This window comes from Arthroderma uncinatum (genome assembly GCF_011692745.1).
Source record: "Arthroderma uncinatum strain CBS 119779 chromosome Unknown scaffold1, whole genome shotgun sequence".
Classification (NCBI taxonomy): Eukaryota; Fungi; Ascomycota; class Eurotiomycetes; order Onygenales; family Arthrodermataceae; genus Arthroderma; species Arthroderma uncinatum.
Window position 1 is genome coordinate 1,905,496 of NW_022983863.1, and position 18,337 is coordinate 1,923,832.

The following is an 18,337-nucleotide window of genomic DNA, read 5'->3' on the forward strand; positions in this document are numbered from 1 at the left end:
TGTATTTAACAGGACAAGCTACTAAGGGAGGCACGAAGTACCAACGATTGTCGTGAAAGTACGTTTGAAGTTGGCTCTCGCTAGACCATCCGTAACTATACTTACATCGCGAGGGAGGGCTCCCCCAAATGATGCCAGCCAACGGCCATTTTCAATTTCTCTATGCATAGGGGCTGATACCTGGAAGAAGTAAGCCGTCCTAGCTTGAATTTAAGCAGAGAGTCAGAGGTAATGTTTAGAGGTTTGCCATCTGCATGGTAGGCGTGTAGGAAGCCTTATTTCATCAGCCCTCCCCCTTCAACAGCTACTGCTGCTCCAATAACTGAGTGATGATAACACCAGTCGAGGCCACCCAAGCATGCGCCAGCTTCCTGGATATAGATTGTTGATAAGTTCGGCTTGTAATATAACTTGTATCGATGATTCAAGGTAACAAATAATTCACACTTAAAATGTAAACGATATGTAAAAAGCCTATAGAACTATTGACAATATGTTGAATATGTGTGTAAAAATTGAAGCATCACAAACAGCATGGCTAAGCATGACGGTGCATGTCGAACAGGCAAGGATGTTGAAACCAGGGCCACGGGAAATTGAGAAAATAGAAAGACCACCTCAACTCAAGAGGGAGAGGAATAAAAGTAAAAAGAGGAGACTTAGTTGATAAGCCATCATAGCTAGCATAATAAATGCCCCTGGGAATTAATTTAATGAAATATTAATCCTCCCTTCCGTCCCCGAACGCTGATTGGTGTCACTCCTTCTTCTCTAGCGTATCTTCCCGGGAAGTAATAGCACTCTCGGTAAGAAGACTGTCGGATAAGAACAAGCCAGCTCTCATTTCCGCGTCATGCATAGTGAGAGACGAGGCGGCGGCGCTTCCAATCTTCAATGCTCGCTTAATTGCCTTCCAGCTTTCAATCAAAGCAATGTAAACGACCACACAGCCGACAACGATGCCCCATTCCCATGATATGGCAATGTGTTTGAAGACGAGTTTATTCACGACTGGTATGTAGATGACGGGAAAGGAGGTCACAAAACCAGCAGCGACAGCCCAGAAAAGAAACCTGTTTCGCCAGAGGGTTGGGAAAATAGAGAATGCACCTGGGTAACGAGCAGGGTCGAGGTTGAAGAGCGAGCGTGAAAAGTGCTTCACTTCCCACGCTGTGACTAGTAGGAGGAACGATAACGTAGCGAAGGTGGTAGCACGAGCTCTGAAAACAATGTCGCAGGATGGATTCCAGCCCTCGTTACAGTCTTCTCCAAGCGCACCACCTCCGGCACCGTAGGCAACAGAGGCGAAGGATGCGAGACATAAACTACCCATAAAGGTACCATATATCATCTTGTCGACGATGAGCTCCTTCGTGAAAACGCCGATACGTAAGCTATGTGGCGGGCGGTACATGATATCTGCTTGGCCTTCCTCCAGGCCGAGACCAAGGGCCAGGAAAGAAGAAGTGATCAAGTTTGCCCATAAGATTTCAAGGGGTGAGAGTGGGAAGACAGAGTTTCCTTCGTTATCTTTGAAGGCTAGTGCGATCAATAAAAGGATAACCTGAGCGATATTGGATATCAACAAGTGCATCAAGAACTGCAATGTACAGATTAGCAACTTCCCATCTATATTTATGACCAGGTATAAAAATGTCCCATACCTTTTGAATGTTGTCAAACAGACGGCGTCCTTCTTCAACTGCTTTGACGACGGATGCAAAATCATCATCAGTTAGGACCATGTCTGCTGCAGCTTTAGCTACATCGCTGCCGTTCTTGCCCATGGCAATTCCAACGTCAGCATGTTTCAATGCTGGCGAATCGTTTACTCCATCACCGGTCATGACACAATAAGCACCGCGTCGGTGCATAGCTTCTACCATACGGACTTTCGTAGATGGGCTGCATCTGGCAATAACAAGCGGTAGAGCTTCAACGGCGTCGATCTCATCGTCCGTCATTTTGTCGAATTCATCTGCTCCCATAACAAATTTGCTTGCTTGCGCAGATGGAATCAGGTTCCCGAGGATGCCAACTTCGTATGCAATGGCCGTCGCAGTCTTGATGTGGTCTCCTGTCAGCATGTGAACAGTGATACCAGCCATATGGCATTTACGGACCGCGCCGGCGGTTTCCATGCGAGGTGGATCATAGAGGCCGACGAGCCCCACGAAGTCGAGGTGTTGTTCCAGCTCTTTGCGGCCTGGGAGGTTATCCAAGGTCTCTGAGGGTATAGTCTTGTGTGCAATGCATAGAACTCTAAGGCCCTCGCCTGCCATTCTGTCGACCTTTGCACGAATCTCTTGCTTCATATCGTCGTCAACTGCTAGAAGGGGGAGCATGGACTCAGTGGCACCTTTAGAGTATGCTTCTGCATCTTTCGAGTCCGTTTGCTTATAGATGACAGTCATTCGCTTGATGGCAGAGTCGAACGGAAATTCAGAAACGAGCTCTAGGCCATCATTTTTGAGCACGGCCTGCTTTCCCATATCAAATCTGATAGCAAGAACATGGAGGGCGATTTCGGTGGGTTCTCCAACTGCAACCCAGTCTCCCCCCTTCGAGTCAGTGGTTGAAGAACCCTCCGTTGATGTTTTGTTGCCAGGATGATACACTGACGACAGGTTGCAGAGGGAGATGCTGCGAAGGAACTTTGACATTGCTGACGTTTGCTCAAAGCCTTTCGGCTGTATCTCGTTTCCTCCGATTTGAATAAAGCCGCTTTTCGGGTCGAATGGGCTGTTTGTGTCATGAATAGTTAATGTGCCCGTCCCGGGAACCCAGGCCTTACGGGCAATCATCTTGCCCTGGGTGAGCGTGCCAGTTTTGTCAGAGCAGATATTGGTCACTCCTCCGACAGCTTCGAGCGCTTGCAGTTTCCGAACGATCACGTTCCCTTTCGCCATAGATTTGGTACCAACGGCGACCGTGATGGTCAACACTGCAATGAGTGACTCAGGGATGACAGCCACGGCCACACATATGCCGTAGATTAAGACTTCTCCTTGGACGTGCCATTTATTTGCCGAGAAAACGATGATAGCAAGCAATATAGCAAGGGCGAAGAGTAGTAAAGCAAATTTGCTGAGTTTCACCTGTAAAGGCGTACCTACCAAACCAAGGATTTGGTCGAAACTCTTCTTAAATCGGCCCCAGACTCGAACAAAAAGGGAGGCGTTTTCGGCCTGGAGATTATTGTCACGGAGCAGTTGGGCTATTTTACCGACTTCTGTATTCATGCCAGTCGAGATGACGATTCCAGTTGCACGGCCCCTGGTCATGATACTGCCGGAATAAGCCATGTTGGTACGGTCTCCCACAGCCATGTCTTTGGTGGTGAAAACAGCATCAGGGTGCTTAGACACAGGCATTGATTCACCAGTCAAGAGTGCCTCGTCGGTAGAAGCATTGATCCCGTCAAACAGCCTCAGGTCTGCAGGGACCATGTCTCCCACAGCCAGCTGGACAAGATCACCTACAACCAAGGTTTCTGCCTTGATGGAGTCGATCCTCCCATCACGAATAACTTTACAGGTCGGGGCAGATAAAGCCTGGAGAGATAGAATCGTCTTCTCCGCACGGTAGTCTTGAACGAAACTAGATAGTAATATAAGCAAAGGGAGATATCAATCAAAAGGGGGGGGTGTCAACCTACCCAACGACGATGTTGAGGAGAATCACAGCCGATATTACGCCGCCTTCGATATAGTCGTCGATTCCGAAGGACAAGGCCATGGTTATTAGGAGTACCTAGGCTCGACATATTAGCATTGATAATGATACAAGGAATAGGGAGCCGTACTAAGGTCAAGCTGTTCGACACCTGTCTTAACAAAATTTTCCACATGGATATCCCCTCCGCACTCTTAATCTTGTTAGGTCCATCCCGCTCAAGGCGAGATGCCGCTTCGGAACTACTAAGCCCATGTCTGGCCGGGGAGAGGAAAGTGTTAGCCAAGTATTGAATACGCTGAGACGGTGTTATCGTGGCCCAGCTTGGGGGAAAGTCAAGGTCAAGTCAATTCAACACAACAGGCAAAGTCCGTACTGTAGCTCAACTCGTAGAATACGGGCAGTATCTGTGATGGAGATAGTGTGGGCATGCTGGTAGCAGGCGTGCCAGTCCTGGTAGTTAGCAGGTGTACGGTCTACCCCGACCTGGGGGTCTACGACAGAGCTGGGTTGATGTTTATTGGGTTCTTCATGGATAGAGGAACATATAGGAGGTTCCGTCGGTTCCTCGACATCCGGCTGAGAAGTCTCTGTGCCCATTCAATAGAGAAGGGGGGTCTACAAGGACAGATACTGGCGCTCTGTCCTCTCGAGCGAATCTCTGGGCAGCAAGGAAAGCGATTGTGGCTGTCAAAGCTGGGTAGAAGGGAGCGAGAGCGAGGTCAGACGGCGTTTTGTAGTGTTCGTTTCTTCGTTTCTTTCTTCGTATCGTCCTATGTGGGCGTGAGATGTCGTAGAATGGAGGAGTGGGAGGAGGTTGGAGCCAAGGGAGCGGAGGGCGGGAGGGCGGCTTTATATCAACGTCAGGTCAAACATTCACTTTATTACTTCATATTTTACACCTCCACCCTGCCCTCCGCCATGCATGCCATCATATCCCCGTTTTACCATGGCAAAAGCACGAATTATGACAGCTTACTCACGCTACTCTAGGCCTATACGATTGTTTGCCTGGTGGCTGTGCTAGCACACGATTCGCCAGCGCCGCCCAGGGCTACCGACAGATGCGGTATAGAGGCATGGCGGACGACTGAGGACGCCGCGAGATTGGACGGAGAACCTGGTGCGGTGGAGAGAGATACGGGCAGGTTAAAGTCGATCAAAGCCAGATCCCACGACGAGCATCCCTGGCCCTTCCCTCGGAGCCTGCAAGCCTACAGGCTGCAGCGCGCAGGGCCCTTCCACCGGATCCGCCATCGCATCCCACCCCGAGGAACGTGTTCACACAGGCTGGGACATCGTCATACTCCGTTCTGGCCATGGAAGCGAGTGGAGGCCAGCGAGGCCACTAACCACTTGGCGAAACGCTGTGTCGGTCGCCCGTTTGAAGGACAAGTTCGCCTCTCCTCGGCTGGTTGTCTACGGAGTATACTTACGGAGAATGACAGCTTGGCTTGAGCACGGAGAATCCAGGTTTCTTCCTGGCTACGGAGTACATATGTTGCGTACGGGGTACGACGGTGTACAGAGTACAGAGCACAAATATACGGGCTTCAGATGTAGGGCTAGCTCCCGCGCATCGCTACCTCGTTTCGAGCGGAGAACCCTGGAGTGCTGGGTCGGACCCATGGGGCCCATTCGACATCATTCCCTCTTCGGACAGGAGACACGCTCTGGTTGGCCTGAAACCGGCTGCGACTGAATGTGCGATCTGGGGAAGAGCATATGCACAATGGATTCCTCTCACGTGTAAGGGGGAGATTGGTTATACGCCTTTTTTTACGCTTCCGCAATTACCATTCCCTTAATTCCATTGAGCGTGAAGTGACGAGACTTGGCAGGACGTCCATGCGAACAGGTTGCATGCGAAGCCAACCAGAGGCCGGTCTCAGTGGGAGAAAGTGCCGGCCGTCTGACGCTCCAAACGCGATAACCCACTGGATATCGTGATGTTCCACACGGATGCAGACACGATTCATGCCGATTGGACGGCCGGGACGAGGGCGTCACCTGGCGGGTCCGTTTGTATGAAAGATAGTTGATACTCTTCCTTATCCCGGGCCTTTTGCTCTTTATCAGATATCCCCATAATAGATGCGGGATCCAGGTTGGGAATACGTAAGCGATGCTCCATCGGGGAGGATGATCTGAATATCTGCCGCCACGAAATATTCTGTGTGAAGCAGCGTGGGGAAGATGCTTCACTTTGTGAGATAGGAATGCACAACCCAGACTGGGACTCCCCAAGTTGAAACCCCGGCAGTGGTCTGAAGTAGAGAGAGCTCTGCCAACCGAACAGGCCGGCAGACTCCCTCCCGTATTCCGTGCTGTCGCACTAATCAATCCCATGCACACCTTGAGAGAGCTCTTGAAAATGAAAATGATAGAACGAAGGCCGGCGGGATGTTTCTCGGGGCGGAATTACCTAATCTCCCACCCAGAAAAATAATCGCAGAGCTTCCAAACACACCACCGAAACAATGAGCCGACAACTCTTCCACCCCGAGATACATCCATTCTAATACCAACCTTGCATCCTCGTCTAGCTCGATGGCAGCTCCTACGGCATCTCTCACACCGCTCAGATTCCCCAATGGATCGGCATCATACACATCTCCCACCGGCGAGCAGATCCTGGCCTCTGTCAACGGGCCTGGCGAAGTAAGTCGGCGCGATGTTCAGAATCCCGAAGAGGCGACGCTCGAAGTGCTAGTGAAACCTGGTGTAGGGGTCAGCGGCCCTGGAGAGCGGTATGTCGAAGGCATTCTACGTGGCCTACTGGGTAGGGTGATCCTGATGAGGGATAAGAATATGGCGCGCAGAGGGGTAGTCGTTACCCTTGTGGTGGTTGAGAATCGCATCGTGGACGGCAAAGTGGACTTGCGAGGCGGCAGCGTAAGTATTATTTTATCTTCTCAGCTGGACGGCTCATGTCGTCAATGTTTGTCCGGTTGTGTATGGCTGACTTTATATGCCTTGCAGTATCTCTCGATATTACCAGCTTTGCTCCATGCAGCGTTACTCGCATTACTATCAGCCGGAATACCGATGGCAATGATCTACACATCTTGTCTTATCGCGATATCTGTGTCGGGCGAACTCCTTCCCAATCCATCCACGGAGCAGATAAAAGCCTGCGCATCATTACACGTTTTGGCATTTTCTTCCAAGGGAAACCTGCTCTTGAACGAAAGCCAAGGCTCCTTCAACATGCAGCAGTGGGAAGGTGTGTATGACCTTGCAGAAAGACTTTGTCGTGGCAGCATTGCTGCGGACGGAGAGGATAAGGATATTGCGATGGATGGAGGGGCCGCCAATACGCTTGAGAGTTTTATTCGAGAAACGGTTGAAGATAAGGTTAGAGAAGAATTCTCTTGGAAGCTTGCAGCTGCTTGATATGCCGGGTGGGAAGATGGTGTAACAGGATAAATCGACAACCCTGGTTGAGAGGCTTACGACATAGCTACCTATGCATCGTCGCGGTAGGAAGCTGCTCTACGTGAAAGCTTGGTTTGGGGGATATGGCCAGGTTAATACCTTGTAGCCAACTTACGGAGCACAGAATAAGGCTATCCAGCAGAAATGGCGGCTTCGGAATGGTGTCCATCCAAACATATCGCTCGAGGATATGCGGGCATCCTATGCCTGAGCGACGTGGCACAGTGACGGCTAATAATCCCGCTCTGTTAGAATGCGTCTGCCCAAAGAATGTATCGCAAGATTCAACCATCTCCTACGTGACGCCAATGGGTCGATAAACTAGCAAGACAATAACAATACAAACATGCGCCGCTATTATTCAACCTCATAACTGCTTTGGTTTGCATCAAGCACTGCACCCAAAGAAGCAGCCTGATAGGAAAAATATCTAGATTCTCACCTCCGAACCCTATTCCAAAATGCTGCATATACTTCGTCTATCCAAGGCTATGGAAACAGGTACCTGTTTGGACCCGGTTCCCTGTGATATGAAACCATGTCTAAAGAGGGAGAGAGTTAAAGAAACAGAAAAAAATTAGGAGGATCTACTTTACAAAACTAAACTCGACAAACTTTAGCTGCGAGGGAGCACAGCTCGTTGCTTCTCTCCTAGGTCGCCCCCGTAAGGAATCCATTCCCGCATCTGCACCCCGGAGCTGCCCGGCTTCCACTTGATCTTCTCGACATTGTGACCAAGGCAGCACCGGCAGCCAATACCTCCTCGTCGTCTAAAACAGAGCTTCTAGGAGGTGGGCCAAACGAAGACATCATCATCTTCAGGCGAATGGATGATCGAACGCGGTGCCGTCGATCAGGATATCACTAACGCCCGGGGAATGAATCCGCAGGTAACGAAGAGTGGTAGTGACAGCGAACTTGCGAACCCGAACGTTATACCGGAGTTGTCGGCTTACGCGATAGTGTGCATTCTTCAAGGCAACATTATCAAGCCCCGTTCGATCAAATAGCAGGGCGCCATGACACGCTCGATACCCTGCAGAAAGTGAATGATTGGCATTGCTGACTGCGTACTTGCGAACTTCAATGACTAGATGACGAAGGGTTTATATCTGTCTAATGAGTGAGTTAAATTTATACAGAGTAGATGGTCATTATATCCAAGAAAGACAAAAACCCACCTTACTGATCAGCAAGTATAGTTTTCCAAGGCCTCACCCGAAGTATGTATAGGTTGACGAGTTGCACTGCAAGCCCAACGAAGACGGTAAGGATAAGAACGCCGACGACAGACAGCGTCACGATACACGGGCTCATCGTGTGAGCTCGTTCAGTCCGAGGCTGTTCTCCAACTGTCAAAGCATTTCTCCCGCCTGAATTTGCGATAAACTCGATCATTTCAATGCCTGGATCGGCACAACTAGGCCATCTTTCCTCCCCATAGACAGCACGCAGCCTTTCAGGGTCAGTATCTACCCTATGATCCATTTGGATGGTTTGTTCCAATGTGAACCAAGAGAATGTTGTGGTTGTGTTTTGGGCTATGATGTGCTTTATGATCTTATGGCCAGGAAGCTGAACTACTTTTTATAAAGATATTTGGACAGAAACTTCCTTGAAGCATGGGAAAAATGAGATGCAGAAAGGCTAAGAGGTGCTCGTTCTCAAGAACGAGCCGCAATATGCTACCACTGCTGACAGGACCAGGACAGATCTGGAGGTAGTTACAGTCCTTGCCACTTGCAGGCAGAGGAAGTAAAATATTCTGAAGGGAATGTGGATATTATCGATATTATCCTGATCAACAATAAACGATAAAAATGCAAAGCTCATAGCCTCAGATGTGGGTGTACAGTCCAGGAAGTGAGCATCGATGCAAACAAAATATATAAGGTGTGGGCATGTTGTCCTTTTCATCTACCTTAAAGAAAAAAGGTGAACAAAGACACGGCAAGCTACTGCGAAGGTCCGAAATGGTCACTGCAGGAACATCTTCTTGAAGCGAGCGTCAACACTAGGTGCAACGAATAATTTGTATCAAGTGCCGACTTCAAGTACAATGGAGCGAATGCTCTCTGCGCCGCAAGCCAACAAATTGCAAGACATGTTGCCTTGAAGGAATTCCATTGGCTTTCTAGTGAGTCGGTCAAGACATAAATAACGATCGGACAGCGGCATTGAAGCGGCCTTCATGAGTGGCGGGACCTTGTAAGGATCGCTTTGTTGAGGATGCAACTCCATCGATATTCAGGGGTACTCGGCCATTATCCCCCACAGATCCTTCTATGGCCGTCGCGGGGTATTGCATTCAAGTCAGATACGGCGGCAGGATGATGCTAAATCCCGATTCCATCTTCATCCAGATGTAACATACGGGGAACTCTAACTAATTAAAAGAGGCCATGAGAACAGATTCGAGCAAGGATCGGTGACGGCACGGAAATACAAGCTTTCCCCTCGTTGCTTGACAGGAAGAGACCCATGTCGGTTTTACCGTGGCTCTACCTCTGCACACGACCGCCACATTTCCTTGCTTTACAGTCTGTTAGAGCAGTCAGCCAAAGCAGTTGTCTGATGAAGGTCGTTATACTGGCCGCGGTATACTATACCTTACTTCGGCTTCTACTTCCGTTCGGTCCCCCTATATCTGGGCCGGCTAGGAACTCTCTTTTTATCTTCGTGAACCCCCAACTACCTTGCTGGTATCGTTGAGGATACATACATAATAGCTGCCGCAGCTATGAATAGAGAGAACCCTTGATTGCATCTTACCATGTCTCGGCCGCTTCTATGCGAGTGTAACTCGGGTTGCTTCGACTACATCCCCGCGGGTATACGACAAATGCATTGTTTGCCACTATTTTGCCCGTCGTGGTATTTATTCATGTCTTCGTCTCACCCTCCCGAGTCATTTTCTCTTTCTTCTATTGCAAAAGTTCCTCCTCCATCGCATTGCCCAGGCTTTGGGTTTCAGTAGCGATGTTTGTTCTTAAATTCGTGTGCCTGTTGGCCACGGTTGCTGTTGCAAAGCCTACCTCATGGCAGGTACCCAAGGTCGTCGAACATCTAGACTCGACTCCCGAAGGGTGGAGAAAGATTGGAGCCGCAGATCCCTCCGCCATTATCGACTTCTGGTTGGCGATCGAACGTGAAAACCCAGAGGATCTTTATACGGCGATCTATGACGTTTCTACCCCAGGGCACGCCCGTTACGGCAAGCATTTGAATCGTGAGGAGCTGGATGATTTGCTACGTCCAAGGGCAGAAACCAGCGAGGGTATCATCAGCTGGCTCACCACCGGTGGAGTTAGCCCTCAGGGAATTCGTGACGAAGGGGATTGGATCAGGTTCTCGACCAATGTCAAGACTGCCGAGAAGCTGATGAACACGCAATTCCACGTTTTCAAGGATGATTTGAGTGATGTGTCGAGGATCAGAACTCTGGAGTATTCTGTCCCCGCCTCCATCTCCGCCCATGTCCAGATGATTCAACCAACAACATTGTTTGGAAGACAAAAACCACAGAACAGTTTGATTATCCGCCCCCTGACGAAGGATCTTGAGTCGATGTCTGTTGAGGAATTTGCTGCATCCAACTGCAGGTCTCTGGTAACGACTGCCTGCCTTCGTGAATTGTACGGACTCGGTGACCGCGTTACTCAGGCCAGAGATGACAACATTCTCGGAGTCTCAGGATTCTTGGAGGAATATGCCCAATACCGCGACCTCGAGCTCTTCCTGTCTCGCTTTGAGCCATCCGCTAAAGGCTTCAACTTCTCGGAGGGTCTTATTGCAGGCGGAAAGAACACACAAGGTGGCTCTGGAAGTTCGACTGAGGCGAACCTAGACATGCAATATGTTGTCGGTTTATCCCACAAGGCTAAGGTTACCTATTTCTCGACTGCCGGTCGTGGTCCGTTGATACCTGACCTGTCCCAGCCAAGTCAGGCATCAAACTCCAACGAGCCATATCTAGAACAGCTGCGCTACCTCGTGAAGCTCCCCAAAGGCCAGCTCCCATCTGTATTGTCAACTTCATACGGAGATACTGAGCAGAGCTTGCCAGCAAGTTATACTAAAGCCACTTGTGACCTCTTTGCCCAATTAGGCACTATGGGTGTATCAGTCATTTTCAGCAGTGGTGATACAGGACCCGGCAGCTCATGCCAGACAAACGATGGCAGGAACGCGACGCGATTTAACCCAATCTACCCAGCTTCATGTCCATTTGTGACCTCCATTGGCGGAACATCTGGCACAAACCCCGAGCGCGCGGTTTCGTTTTCTTCCGGTGGATTTTCAGACAGATTCCCCCGACCTCAGTACCAGGAGGCTGCAGTTAATGGGTACCTAAAGATCCTAGGTGACCAATGGAAGGGGCTGTTTGACCCCAAGGGTCGAGCGTTCCCTGATATCGCTGCTCAGGGATCGAACTTCGCTGTATATGACAAAGGGCGCATGACTGGAGTGTCGGGCACAAGGTACGGCGAGGACGGGCGATTCAAGCCATGATTCACTTAAGATTATCAACGAACTAATCCTGATGCTAACGTGTTACACTTCATAGTGCGTCTGCTCCTGCGATGGCAGCGATTATTGGGCAGCTAAACGACTTCCGATTGTCGAAGGGCGCTCCAGTGCTTGGATTCTTGAACCCATGGATCTACTCCAAGGGCTTCACCGGCTTTACAGATATCGTCGAAGGTGGATCCAGGGGCTGCACAGGCTACGATATATACAGCGGCTTGAAAGCAAAGAAGGTGCCGTACGCGAGTTGGAACGCTACTAAAGGATGGGACCCGGTGACTGGGTTCGGCACGCCCAACTTTCAAGCCTTGACGAAGGTGTTGCCGTGATCTCATATGATCGAGCTATAGAATCTGAGCTATTCTGCGTGGCAGGCCAGCCTGGTTATATATACTAGACGATGCGCAACGGCGTCTCAACACGCTGAATAGCAGATGCATGCAAGATATGAGATATTTAGTGCAACAAATCGAATCGTTTCCAACCCTCCAACCCTCCAACTGAGTAGTTAGACTATATCTATGTGACCTTGGCGCAGCGAGGTGCATTTCAGCCCGCCTGCTCTGTACGTACATATTTTTAGTACAGCTGGGGGCGCAAGGAGTGATTGGACGTGCAAGGAGCCGTCGCTGAACTTCATGCTGTGCTGTGCTCCGTGGAATATCGGCACATGGCGAGCTGAACACTCCTTTTTCCTTCTGCCGTAATGACATACATGCTGCTGGCACCGAGTATGTACGTACAGGAATGCTTACTTTGAATGGTGCATAGCAGGGATGTGTATAGGAGCCAGAAAGCGCCGAGGAGCGAAGGAGCCGGCCTCAACTCCCACAGAAACCGGCGAGGACGGATTCGTTCGTGTCGGAGTTCGACATCCAAACCGCCATGAAGCTGATCCTCCGGTGGTCAATATAATAAACGTCGAGTTAATGCATCGATCACGATGAGAACATCCACGGAGTCCGTCGTCCAGATTCACTAACACAACTCCGACGCAGGCTAGCGACGCCCGTCACATCGCATCGCTCCACCCCGGCATGCAGCTTCGGAGGCTTTTTATACGACTGAGGTGGCCTCTGACTTGCTCGCTGTCTAGTCTACAGGCATGATCTTGGCCTGGTAACTAGGATGTGAGATATCTCTGCTGTTTGGCCCGCCTCTTCGTCCGCATGTTCACGCTGACCGCATACTAGCCCTGCCTTTATATGCGGAGGAATGACTGTATGAGATGCGCCGCCAGGAGCCGCCGTATACTGCTCATTGAGTAGACGACCTTACACCGGTCTGCCACATAGGCCAGAAAACCGTCACATATTTTGAACCTGTTGTGCTTTTATTTAACCTATCCCGCCAGTATGGTACCGCGCTCATCCTGATCTCCGAACGATAACGAGGCATCATGACCACGCTGCTGGGAGGAGCCGGTGAGGCTCTGTATGAGAGCACCTATGATGGCAGCAGTACAGATATCACACCAGACCCCTCGGATACGCAATCGATCTCGTCCCTACCCGCGTCGGCTTCCACTCCAGCCATAGATTCGTGTCCGAACAGCCGGAAGGTGAAGTCCAATGTTTTGGCCATACGACCTCCAGCCGTTAACGAACTCGCAAGCCAGCATATCCTTGACCCTGCTCCTCGAACTGGAGTCTCACTGGCCGCTTCTTTGTCTGAAATTCTAAACCCGTCATCTCCAGGCTCCGGCGCTGGTTCGAAGAATAAGATAGGCGAAGGGAATGATACCACCGTCCAGATAAAGGACAATAGTGACTCTCTCACTCAGCGGCTCTCAGCGCTATCCAATTCTCAAGCAAATGCTACCGGAAGAGACGAACCTACCCCACGTTTACCTCTAAAGTCACCCTGTTATTTCCACCAGCGGTTCGATAATGCGGTTAATATTGAACGAGTGCTGGATGAAGTGGTCAGCGACGAGTGGATGTCACATTCTCGATTAATGCAGACTGCTACGGGTGTGCGAGAGGTGTCGAGACAGTTACAACGTCGACCCATCAAACTAGCCGTCCGGAACGTTATGATAGTCACCAAGGCGCGGGATAATAGTCTTGTATACCTCACCCGGGATCTGGCCCAGTGGTTACTTAGCACTCCTAGGTATGGCAGTGATCTAGGAGTCAACGTCTATGTGGACGCAAAGCTACGCCAATCGAAACGGTTTGACGCCCATGGACTACTAGAAATGGAGCCACGGTTCGAGCACATGCTCAAATACTGGACGCCTGATCTCTGCTGGTCACATCCCGAGAAGTTCGACCTGGTCATCACTTTAGGTGGTGATGGAACAGTTTTATTCACCTCCTGGCTTTTCCAGCGTGTTGTGCCTCCGATATTGTCATTTTCTCTAGGCAGTCTAGGTTTCTTGACGAACTTTGAATTCTCCAAATATAAGGAGCATCTAAACCAGATAATGGGCGACCTAGGGATGCGTGTTAATCTTCGCATGAGGTTTACATGTACAGTGTATCGAGCCAATGCGAAGAATGGGAACAAGGCTGCGCCGGCAGAAGAGGTTGAAAGGTTCGAGGTTGTCAATGAACTTGTTATTGACCGTGGACCATCCCCATATGTCTCAAATCTAGAGGTATACGGGGACGATGAGCTTCTCACTGTGGTTCAGGCGGATGGATGCATCTTCTCGACTCCAACAGGTATGGATATCTATCAGTTTCTAGCTCACCCTTCATATATCACGGCTAACTCATCCGACTTTTAGGTTCGACCGCTTATTCTCTCTCAGCAGGTGGATCTCTAATTCATCCGTCCATCCCTGCCATTCTTCTAACACCCATCTGCCCACATACTCTCTCTTTCCGCCCTATGGTTCTATCTGACACCCTCCTTCTCCGCGTTGCTGTCCCCCGTCACTCACGTTCTTCAGCCTACTGCTCCTTCGACGGCAAAGGCCGTATTAAGCTACGTCGCGGCGACTACGTGACTGTAGAAGCAAGCCAGTATCCATTCCCAACCGTTGTCTCTCAGGGCGGAGAATGGTTCGAGAGTGTCCGCCGTTCCTTACGTTGGAACGTAAGAGGAGCTGTTCAAAAAGGCTGGAACGGTAGCGCGGATTGTCCAGATGGCGAGGTTAATACTATACCTCCTACAGCTGATATGACAGCCGACCCTGGAACATATGATGATGACGACGAAGAAGACGAGGATTGGGATATTGATACTGATACAGTTACTGATACAGGCCAAGGTACTGATAGTGGCCTTGGACAAAGTGAATGCGGCGACTCACCTGCCACAGGAAGCAGCAGCCCTATCCACAGAGTGATGAGTCTGTTAAACATTTGACTACGGTAATCATCATGATCGTCGATTTTATACTTTCTTAAATTTTGAGAATTCTCTTTGGGGCGGATTTCGGCTTGGCCTTTATGCATCATGTAGATTCTGTTTGTTCTTTCACTGCTTTCGTTTTCCTTCTGATACCTATATCTAGTTGTGTTGAATATTTTTTTTGTTCACGTTCCATGATGTTGATATATATACCTTGATGACCTTATGACCCCATTGAATGAATAACGCATTTTATTTCTAAAAATTATTCTCCCACCTTAAATTGGAGGTCATCATATTAAAGATTCATGGCTGTAGCGTATCATTATACTTCGTTTCCAGCCGATCACTGGTCGTCTTATAAACGCGGGGCAACCCAGTGTCCTCGAAGATAACATTATCACATAGGGCCATCTGTGCAATTGCCTTCCCTGCTAAGAAACATACCGGCATTCCATGTCCGTTAAACCCAGCAAGGATGAGCTGGCCTTCCTTCGAAGGCACTACTCCAATATGGGGCAGTGAATCGGCTGAGTAACCCATTACTATATGGTGAGATATGGTTAGTATAAGTTACGCCAACCGTACAATAGAGGGTTCAAAATGCGGGTAAAAAGCATACCACCAGTCCAAATTTCCCTCGAGTATGCACCACTGTTTTCCCAGCCCACGAATGTTCGCTGCATGTATCCATCAAGATACTGTTTAGCAGCGTCGATCAACACGTCATCGTTGGGGTTATTGTGCCACTGCTCCAAGAAGGGGGTAAATGTGTGACTTGTTCCGCCAACAATCACACTACCATCAGGACGGGGGATGAGATATCCTCCTGCCCCCGAGCCGTGACGAGTAACATAAGTGTTTGTTAGGCGTGGTGGCAGTTTTTGGTCCGCATCCTGATCGCTCGACTGCGGTATCACGATATGACAGCAGAGACCCTTACAGGGTACAATGGCCTTTGCATATTCTGGGGCTAAGGCAGAGGTATATGCATTCGTGGCCAGGATAACCTTTCTAGCACGAATAACCCCTCTATCATTGCCGGTAGATATTTTCCAGTACCCTTCTTCGTCGCGTTGAGGGCTAATTTCTAGTACTGGTGTGTTAGTTTGAAGATTCAACCCCTTGGAGACGGCAATTTCTAGCAGCCCCGATATGAATTTGTATGGCCAGATGTGACCTGCAGGAAAAGACACGAATCCCTTCGCCCCTTTCACTTTTGTTTCCTTCAGGTCTTCCTCAGTTAACGGGTGATCTGTTGTGGGGAATCGAAAGTCTGCATCTTTCATGAATTCATACTTCCCCTGCTGGTAGGAGTCAGATAATAACGGCTCGACGCCATGACGGACCTTGTCCATCACTTCCTGGTCAAAGTATACATCGAATGATCTAGTCAAGGTAAGATCACAGTCTATTTTCTCTCGCTCGATCACGTCTGCAAGGATGCGGAGGTGCGAGATTTCGTATTTGATCATCTCCGCCGTTGCTTCGATCCCATGGCGCGTAATAAATTTAGCTGCATGGCCGTACATTTCAGGGCGAAGATGACCAGCTTCATTGTTTTTATTAGAAGGAGCACTGTAGACCCGTACACTCATGCTAAAATGTAAAGAGATCACATACCATTTCTCCCTGTGGCTCCAGAGCATAGCTGTCGAGCTTCGAGTAAAACGGTGCTAGGTGGTGCCTCATTCTCCTGAAATATATGGTATGCAACAGAGGCACCAGAGTATCCACCACCGATAATTAAGATATCGCATTCCGAGGGTAAATCGGCCGTTGACCGATGGGTATCCAGACTGTGAGGCACTGTTCGCCAGAATGGTGTATGGTTGCTGCAGCCTGAAGCTGGCTGGGGATACGGCTTTGAACACATTCCCATGACACCCTTCAAAAGATTCACGCCAGTATAAATTATTTCATGAATCGTGTCAGTGACCAAAAAAGCCCGTAGAGTGTCTATACGAGTTAGTTAAGTACTCCATAGATGCTGTTGTTCCGAGATACGAGGACGAGGGGCTGATGCATGTTGACGACGTATGCAATTTGTTGATCAAATATCCTATTTATCTCCCACGTCACGACCACCGCTATTAATTTCCTCAGGTCTTTAGTTTATACCAATACCCTAAAGGAAGAATCAAATGGCACGGCGAGTTGAAGCATCAGATCTCACGGAGAGCAATCGTTTAGTGAAGAATCCCCTGATTAATATTCACCGCATCGATAACCAAACCGTGGCAAAGGTGACCGACCCGCACCGAGTTGCTGAGGCCGAAGTAATGCGATTTGTTCGTGCAAACACCTCCATCCCGGTTCCCGAGGTGTATAATGTATACACCGATGAAGCTACAAATCGTGGTATAATCCTTATGGAATATATTGAAGGTTGTGTTCTGCAGGATGTATGGGACGAACTGGACCAGGAGCAACGACAAAACATCATCAGCCAGCTGAAGTCGTTTATAGAACAACTAAGATCGTTCAAGGGCGATTTCATCGGCTCATTTGACGGCACATACTGCGAAGATCCCGTTTTCTGTGCTGAACTGGGTGGGTTTGGGCCTTATAAGACCGAGCAAGAGTTCAACGACGGCCTCATTCGAGCAATGAGACTCTCTGGGGACAGTACATGGGTAGACCAGGTGGCCAGGTTTGTGAAGGCATTGCCTCCACATGAGATTGTTCTCACGCATTCTGATCTAGCTCCGAGAAACATTCTTGTACGTGGAGATAAGGTGGTCGCGCTCTTGGATTGGGAAATGGCCGGCTACTATCCTGAATACTGGGAATATGTCAAGGCTTTATATTATCCAAAATGGACAAGTGGGTGGATCAAGGATGCTGCTATCGAAAAGATTCTCAAGCCGTATCACCTTGAGCATGCGATTATGCTGCATATGCAGGAAGTTGTCTTCTAGCGTAATATCCCTTCAAAGCACTGTCGAGGTCTGGTGTGAATACTGGCTTTCTTTGACTAGCAGCACGGTAACTGGGGAGCACAATATATCACTTCTCTCAAGATACCATTATAACCTCTCCAAGGAAACACCTTGATACCAGCAGGTATCTAGAGCTCTCTTACATGTCGGCACGACATTCTGGTATTCTAACATTCTATCTGGCTAGTTGGCTACTTTTTTTTTACGAATGATGCAGCTGTTGCTGCGAAAAATGGACATTGATAGCCCATCATACCGACCTGTGTTGAAGAAGAAGCCTGTGAGATAGCCCTCGACGCCTACACAAATTTACAATACTTGATTCAGTCACCCTCTGTGTCCATTAATCTATTGCAATTGCTTCATTCCGATGTCTTTGAATCACTATTTGCCATATCGGCCGTCTTGCCATTGGTTTTTCGCTCTTGTGTACTCCATGATCGAGTGCCGGT

General features: G+C 49.3%; 6 protein-coding genes across 6 annotated transcripts; 4 read left to right on the forward strand and 2 right to left on the reverse strand.

Moving 5' to 3' along the window:
• Positions 1-757: 757 nt before the first annotated feature.
• GIQ15_00593 (sodium transport ATPase) lies at positions 758-4,275 on the reverse strand (the record flags this gene model as incomplete). Its single annotated transcript, XM_033548010.1, has 5 exons — positions 758-1,600; positions 1,665-3,600; positions 3,659-3,753; positions 3,806-3,998; positions 4,052-4,275. The coding sequence occupies 5 exons, from the start codon at positions 4,273-4,275 to the stop codon at positions 758-760; spliced, it is 3,291 nt and encodes a 1,096-aa protein (XP_033408961.1).
• Positions 4,276-6,225: 1,950 nt separating this feature from the next.
• Positions 6,226-7,071, forward strand: GIQ15_00594 (uncharacterized protein; the record flags this gene model as incomplete). Its single annotated transcript, XM_033548011.1, has 2 exons — positions 6,226-6,570; positions 6,658-7,071. 2 exons carry the CDS (start codon positions 6,226-6,228, stop codon positions 7,069-7,071), a joined length of 759 nt encoding a protein of 252 aa, XP_033408962.1.
• A 3,021-nt stretch (positions 7,072-10,092) lies between these two features.
• GIQ15_00595 (tripeptidyl-peptidase 1) lies at positions 10,093-11,969 on the forward strand (the record flags this gene model as incomplete). Its single annotated transcript, XM_033548012.1, has 2 exons — positions 10,093-11,594; positions 11,681-11,969. The coding sequence occupies 2 exons, from the start codon at positions 10,093-10,095 to the stop codon at positions 11,967-11,969; spliced, it is 1,791 nt and encodes a 596-aa protein (XP_033408963.1).
• A 1,070-nt stretch (positions 11,970-13,039) lies between these two features.
• Positions 13,040-14,958, forward strand: GIQ15_00596 (ferric reductase; the record flags this gene model as incomplete). Its single annotated transcript, XM_033548013.1, has 2 exons — positions 13,040-14,309; positions 14,375-14,958. 2 exons carry the CDS (start codon positions 13,040-13,042, stop codon positions 14,956-14,958), a joined length of 1,854 nt encoding a protein of 617 aa, XP_033408964.1.
• Positions 14,959-15,249: 291 nt separating this feature from the next.
• GIQ15_00597 (FAD dependent oxidoreductase superfamily protein) lies at positions 15,250-16,475 on the reverse strand (the record flags this gene model as incomplete). Its single annotated transcript, XM_033548014.1, has 2 exons — positions 15,250-15,488; positions 15,566-16,475. The coding sequence occupies 2 exons, from the start codon at positions 16,473-16,475 to the stop codon at positions 15,250-15,252; spliced, it is 1,149 nt and encodes a 382-aa protein (XP_033408965.1).
• A 612-nt stretch (positions 16,476-17,087) lies between these two features.
• On the forward strand, positions 17,088-17,864 carry GIQ15_00598 (uncharacterized protein; the record flags this gene model as incomplete). The annotated part of the gene is made up of 1 exon (XM_033548015.1): positions 17,088-17,864. One exon carries the CDS (start codon positions 17,088-17,090, stop codon positions 17,862-17,864), a length of 777 nt encoding a protein of 258 aa, XP_033408966.1.
• Between the last annotated feature and the right edge of the window lie 473 nt (positions 17,865-18,337).